This window comes from Oryzias melastigma, linkage group LG17, assembly GCF_002922805.2.
Source record: "Oryzias melastigma strain HK-1 linkage group LG17, ASM292280v2, whole genome shotgun sequence".
Taxonomy (NCBI): domain Eukaryota; kingdom Metazoa; phylum Chordata; class Actinopteri; order Beloniformes; family Adrianichthyidae; genus Oryzias; species Oryzias melastigma.
In genome coordinates, this window is record NC_050528.1 from 2919753 (window position 1) to 2927226 (window position 7474).

At 35.1% G+C, this 7474-nt stretch overlaps 1 protein-coding gene across 1 annotated transcript in view; it reads right to left on the minus strand.

The window, feature by feature from the left end:
• Window positions 1-1685: 1685 nt before the first annotated feature.
• The window catches only part of chmp5a (charged multivesicular body protein 5a), a 9920-nt gene continuing 4131 nt past the window's right edge, over window positions 1686-7474 (minus strand). Inside the window, exons 5-8 of the mRNA XM_024274030.1 lie at window positions 6877-6948; window positions 4633-4741; window positions 4302-4417; window positions 1686-2046 (exon numbers count right to left, since the gene is read on the minus strand). Coding sequence (XP_024129798.1) covers window positions 1996-2046; window positions 4302-4417; window positions 4633-4741; window positions 6877-6948 — 348 coding nt within the window. The 3' untranslated portion in view covers window positions 1686-1995. The remainder of the gene's footprint in view (window positions 2047-4301; window positions 4418-4632; window positions 4742-6876; window positions 6949-7474) is intronic.

A 7474-nucleotide genomic window follows, 5' to 3' on the forward strand; every position in this document is an offset into this window, starting at 1 on the left:
TGTTTCTGGGTTTATGAGCAGCAAATAAAAACCTACCGTGTGAAAAAGCTCAGAGTTTTGATGCAACAATTGCCATGGGAGGGGCAAAGTCTCCATTCTGATGAATCGAGAATGGATGAATCCGCTTGCAGACCAATACTACCATGAACGTCTTTGTTTTCTTTGTCTGAGCTGGAATCTGGATCACAACTGTGTGCGTGGATATACGCGCCGTTTTTTATTTATTTATTTTTTTTGTGCTACGCTAATGTTAGCTTGGGCTTGTGAGGTGCTATAAGCTAGCAAGAGAGAGTGTAAACAAAAGGGTTGATGGGAAATTAACTAAATCTCACTTCTGTGTCAAAACAGTCTCAGCCACAATTCAATGGCAAATTCTGAATGAACTCCTGCTGCTGTGCGGAAAACATGCTTTAAAAAACGAAAAGCTTTTGGATTTTTTATTAGCTAAAAACTGTAAAATCATACAAAAAAAGACCACTGGGGACAACTTTATAATAGAAAAAATATAGCTGGACAGAAACAAAAGTCTCCAGAGAGCAAACAAAAATATAAACAACTTCAAATCAAGTCATGAGTGATCAATGGTTTTCTGGAATGGCCAAAAATGTCTCGAGCCAGTTGGTAAGAAGTTTTTTTTTTTTTTTTAGGATTTTCTAATCTCATGTTTGGGTCACCATTAAACAATTAAATAAAAATATAAATAAATGTGATTAAAGTCACAAAAGTGTGTGAAAACAGTTAAAAATGTATCAGAACAAAGTCGTAAAATGATGAGAAAAGAGTCACTAATCTATGAGAGAAAAGTTATAAGATTATGAGAAAAAGGCATAAATTTACAAGAAACCTGTGAAAAAATAAGAATAAATATTTGAAAATGAGAAAAAACTTCATTGAAAATTTGATTTTGTTCTTTTGCATCAAAGAACATGTTAAGAAAATAAAGATAAAAAATCATATAAAATGGGCCGGTATTGTCAAAAAACAAGACAAACAAAGAAAACCACACTTATCTTTACTAAATCTGTCAGTTTTTTTGTAATACAAAGGAAAGCAGATTAAAAGTGTCAACGTAAGACGAGAAAAAAAGTAGTAAGATTAGGAGAAAAAAAGTCATAATTTTATGAGGAAAAATGTAAAAAAAATATGAACAAACATTTGAAAATAATGAGAGAAATATTAATTAAAAGTAAATGTATTCAAATACTTAAAAAATCAACAATTTAGATTAATAAAACTGTAAAGTACAAAGTTGCTTCTTTTTTCAGATTTGTAATTTTTATTTAAAATAAAACGTGCACATTTACAAAAAAAAGATTCAGGCAAATTCCTGAATTTTGTGTTTCTCCTATTTCTGTGAACTGTGTCCAACATAAATTTAACAGGTAATATTTGATTGTTTTGCTGAAACAGTAAAAAATTGTAGAAAAAAAAGAGACTTTTTGAAACATACATTTATGACTTTATTCTGACTTTTGACTTCACTCTTTTACTGTTAAAACTTTATTTTTCTGAAATGTGGACTTTTTTTTCATAAGTTTTACAACTTTTTTTCTGTATTTTTATAGTGGCCCTGATACTAAACTGTGACGTTGAGCTCACAAGAATAAACGTTTACAAAAGAATTGCAAGTAAAACAAAAACACAAAATGAGAAGAAATGTGAACAAATATTCAAATAACTCAAGATTTTGTTAAATCAAATTTATTCTGATTTATGTGCGGCCCTGCCGGCCACAAATAAACGACATCTAACACAAAAACCTGTAAGGATGTGAAATAAATGAATGTTAACACTGATAAACTGATGAGAAAATCAGAAAAACGGGCAGAAGGTTTGAAGAGTGATAAGGCCACGCGCCAACACAAAAGCTGTAACACAACACGAGGACGGCGGCACAGTCGTAGTGTTCTCCGCTCAAAGGTTTGCATGTAGAAACGTCTCTCTACATAGAAAAGTGGTTTCAGTTGAAGTGCAGTCTCTGTTGTGCATCCAAGTTTATGTGGCGGGAATCTGCGGCAGGCCGAACTCGTCCACCAACACGCCGTCCTGGAACAGAAGAAGACCAGAACGTCAAATTCGCTCCCATGGTGGAAAGAAAAGAATGGTCAATTACAGATTAAACTCGGCAGACATCCTCACTGTCCATTTTAAAAAAAACTTGTTAAAACCCGTTTTTATCACCAGACTTTTGACACGGAATAAGACTCTGCTGGAGTGTTTCACTGTTTTATTGTTTAATCTTTGTTTTTTATGTAATTTACATTTTTTTTTATCTGGTTTTAACATTTTTAGCTGTTGTTTTTATTGTTCTTTGAACTTTTAATGTGCGGCGCCTTGTTTAATCAAAGTCATTTTATACTTAAACATTTACAAACTTAAACTTCAATAAATATTTAACCGAGTTTTAGAACTTTAATCTTTATAATCTTAATATTTTTTAGGTTTGAATTGTTTTTTTTTTTGTGTTTTTTTTTTTTTTTACAAAAAGCAGACTATTTGATAGTAATGCAGCCTGTTGTCATGGTAACACGACAACGCGTCGCTGAGCCTCGAAAAAGAAATCGATATAAATGCTGATCGTCACGATAGGATCAATAAAGCATCGGTTCAAGTTCACCTCTTACTGCTTGATTTGGTGCAGAAGTTGAAGAAAAGTTGGTTTTGAAGAAGTTTGCAGATACAGAACATCATGACCTGAACGTCTTTCTTTAGGCGTGTATCCACACCCAGCAGCCAATCAGAACGGAGTATTCACCCGGACCATTTAAAGTGCAGAAACACAAAGTTTGTTTCTCATGGCTGAATGTCAACATCTTTGTTTTCTTGGGGTAAATTTACTGACATAAAAGTCTTTACACTTCTGCTTCTATTACTGTTGAAGTGTTTGAGCTCATAAATGACACTTCTGAGTTAACACTTTATAAATTTAAAAATTTCAGACACTAAAAGTGAAGAAAACATTTTTCTCTCTAGATTTCTTTTGTACAAAAGCCGCATGATGTCATAAAATTTAGCCTGTAAAACATTATTACAACCCAAAAGTGTGTTGAATCACTATTAATTTTTTAAATCGATTGACAGAACTAATGAATACACAATTCAAGATTTGTGTATCAGCACAAAAACTGCTTTTGGAATTAAGGTTGAAGAGTAAAGATAGTCAAAAAAACTGGAGCCAAAGCTCCGATGTTAAAGAGCTAAAGCGAAGTATCAGAGTCAAACGATTAAATCAGGTCAGATATAAATTCAGTTTTTAATTAAATTCAATTTCTGACTGAGAAAGTTTCAGTTTAAGTTAAAGTTTTGTACATTTTAAAGCTGAACGTCTTTCACTTTTTTCACACATAAAGTGGTTTAAACTGAATTAAATCGGCAAATAAAATATAATTTAATATATTAAAAACTAACAAAGAAGCAAATCTTACGTTGAAAAAGTAACATAATTTGTTTAAAAAATGGATCCATGGATTTGATGAACTGATACTGATTATAAACATGAAAACCAAATTGAATTACGTAATTTAATCAGTTGTAACTACAGCTACAGAACCGTCAGATTAAAAAATATATATTTTTTCATGACTTAATCTCAGTTATGCTAACCTAATGCTATACACAGGAAAAGGTTTTTAAATTGAATGCACTTGTAATCACATATTTATGGTACTGAAAGCAAAACTAATTCTAGAAACAAACAACAACCTTTAATTCATCCATTCATTCAAATAAAGAGAACTCTATGGAGCTAAATTGGGGCCAATATTATTTGAAAAACATATAAAATGGTTTTTGGCCAAAAAAAAATGTAAGATGTCCAAAACTTTTTGCTATTCTAAAAAAACGTAATTATTTTCAGCTTCAAAAGTTCTGTTTTTTTAGGTTTCAAAACTCGAAATTTCATTTCAAAACTTAGTTTTCAGTTTCAAATCTTTTTTTTTTCCAGTTTCGAATCAGAAAATTTCCGTTTCAAAACTGTTGGCCCTGTTGTGGCGCGTTGGGGCGGGGCTAACAAAAAGAGTTAAAGGTGAAAAAAAGATTTGAAACAGAAAAAAAAGTTTTGACATTGAAATTTTGAGTTTTGAAACCTAAAAAACAGAACAGTTGAAGCTGAAAATGATTACATTTATTTTAGAATAGCAAAAAGTTTAGGATAATTTACATTTTTTTGGCCAATCTGTTTTTCAAAGTTGTTTTATTTGGGTTTTACATCATTTATTATTATTAGCTCCATAGAACTGTTCTTTCTGTCAGGTTTGTTTGTAGGACTCTTAAATCTGCAGCCGTGTGAGCCCACGAGTCACCTTGTTGGTCTTGCTGTCACTGGGGATCCCCTCCGGGATGGACGGAGCCGCTGAAGCCTCGTCCAGGTAGGAGCTGTCGTCGTCCAGCAGCAGCTCGTCGCCCAGAGCGTCCAGCTCTGGAAGAAACAACGTTCATTTTCAGGAGAAACCAGTGACGATTTCTGTCATAAGAAAATCCAATCAGTAATTCTTCACTTCATTTGCCTGCAAACATGATTGATGTGCAGGTGGAAGAGAGGCTGCAGCCCAATTAAAATCTGCCTTTGAGATTTCTGCAGAAACGACCTGCAGTTTGATGTTTACGACTGAAAAATGAGAAGTGCGGACGGACCGGCTTCCAGGTCCTCCTCATCGATGTCTGGGGTGCCGTAGCTGCGGCTCAGGGACTCCTGGACCTCCCCCGCCTCCTCCATCATGTCCTCCAGCTGGTCCTGGAGATCCTGCAACACCAGAGCTCAAGTTTAGGGACGAATCGCCCATCTGACCGACCGGGGGGCCTCAGTAGCACCCTGGCTCTCACTCCAACAGAGCCAGACTAAACCAAAAAAACAAGTTTTGAACATAATTTTATTCTTGACTTTTTTCATGTTTAAACTAAATTATTTCAGCTCAGGAGTGGAGCTTCCTGCTTGTCCAGATTCTTTTCACGATTCGTCTTTCTTACTGAGAGTTTGAGCAAAAGTTTCACCCATAAAACATGCATAGTGTGACGTGAAAAGGAATTTTGTGCCCAGTAAACAACAACAAAACATTTTTTTAAATGGAACCAAAATTTACTAATGAAATTAAAACACGCATGTTGTGAAAATCCTAAAGCTGGACGCGATTCGCGTGTCAAATTCACGTTTGTCGCCTCGTTTTTGACGCGTTAAATTTACTGCTGGATGCTGCCGCCGTGTAAGATGGCGCCACAAACAATCTGTAGCCAGAAGTGGAACATTCCCAACTTGAGCCGAGTGCGTACGCGGAAATTTCCTAAACTTTAGGAAACCCTTCAATAAATATCAAAATAATGATCAAAAATGATATTTTAAACAATTTACAGAACTTTTAGTTTAGTGTTCACGACAGAGAACGTTCATCGTTTTATTTCTGTCAAGTGAATATTAACAAGTGTTCAGATTTATATAACTACACCCGTTTACCTCTGGAGAAATGCAGTTATTTCTCTGTGAATCAGCGGATCAGAGCGGCCAAATGCTCTTTCTTTCTCTGTGACAGAGTCACTAAGAGACAAAAAAAATGTCAATTTTTGTTGGAACTCCAGATAGATTTGGTATTTTCAACACTATTTTTAAGCTTTCTTTTCTCTCAGTTTGTTTTAGCATTTTTTTTGTTTTCAAAGTTTAAATGTTTTATTTTTATAAATAAGCATCAAAGATCAAATATTTTGATCTCATTTGTATATATTTATGCATATATATATGTATTTGTGAAGGATTTATTTTCTGCGCTCGTCGAGTCACTAGTAGCCAAAGCTGAGTCCTGATTGGTTGACGTGCTGCATCAACCTCGCCGCGTCTGCATCAATCAAATCGCGCCGCTACCAGACCGCCGTACCTCCCCTGATGCCCAAATCGCGCCGCAGGATCTCAGACTGCGTCTGTAGATTGACTGAACATTGAAACTCGACGTCCGGTGTGAACTATTATTATTATTATGGGATGACCACAGGACCGAAGGCTCGGTGGCCCTTCTGTGGCAAAGAAAAGTTTTTTTGAGCAATCTTTACAAAATTTACGACCTACTAAAACCACAACCAAAGTTTCATTGACCTTTGACCTCAGGAAGAGGCCGCCATCTTGACTTAAAAAAATTAAAATAAAAAATAAAAATCAGCTTTTCTACTTTCTACCATATTAAACTATTCTTTTAAGGGATTTCAACCCATCGTCTTATTGCTCCTGGAGCATCATCGTGAAAGCTAATTAAAAAAAAACATTTTGGAATTAAAGTCTGTAGATCTTGAACGGCGTTTCCGTGGCGACCTCACAAAAGTGGCGTTTCTCTGATGCTCACATATTTTTTATTGTGAAAACTGAATACAAGCATCGTTGGTTCAGGCGGAACAAAACGATATAACATACAATCCGAACATATTAAAAATGTGGGCGTGGTTAACAAAAAGGCTCTGTTGCCATGGAAATCCAATCATGTGCTTTTGCTGATTCTTCTAAAAATGACATCAACCTGTTCGTCTCTCCCAGGAGACCAAAAAACAGAATGGTTGCTATGGAGACAAAACCAAAGGAAAAGCCACCATTTTCAATTTTTTTTCCATCATTGTGTCACCAAACAACTTTATTTTTTTTCCATTTTTATTTTAACTTCTTAACCCATACAGACCCAGACCCATTTTCCTAAAAATATAAATTAACCAAGTAGACCATATAATGCATGTCTGATGTTTTTCTGTGGGTTCTTTTGGGTTAAGTTCCTGTTTGGTTTGGTATAAGCAAAAAAGGCCAAATTGATGCATAATTTTAGGTTATGAAGCTGAATGTGACTTAATCAAATTTACATAAATAAAAACTGTGAAAAAATCAGCAAATGAGTCAAAATGATGAAGACATACGTCGATCTGATCGAGTTTGACGTCTTTGTAAGCCCTTTTCATCTCCTTCGCTCCGATCTTCATGGCCTCCACCTGCACAGAGAGAGCAGACGGTGACGTGTCGTCACATCACCTGTTGTTCAGGTGCTCCTGCTTTACCGGCACGGACAGATCAGCGCTCCGGCGTGAAGCAGGATTAGCAGCTTAGCGAGGTAACTCCAGGTGGAACTAAACCTCACAAAGATGGCTCCTGCTCTCTGCAGCCGAGCAAGGCATTAAACCAACAGCAGAAACGCTGAAACGTCAAATCTGTTATGAAATATTCCTCTAAACTTCTCTGAGACACAAATTAAAATCAATGTGCTAAATTAATTTAAACGTAATCAATAAATAATGATGAGTTTATGATAGAAGACTTTTCTTGCACAGATATGATCTCATATAGTTTTCTTTAACACTTTAGCCGCCCAAAAATATATAAATAAAAAAACCAAAAAAGGATTCTTTTCTGTTGCTTGTTTCCTTTGTATAGAACTCCTAAAGGGACATGAAAGTTAAAAAAAATGAAGTAAAAAAATGTTTTTCATTCTTAGGGGCTCCATAAAAAATTTAAATTTAC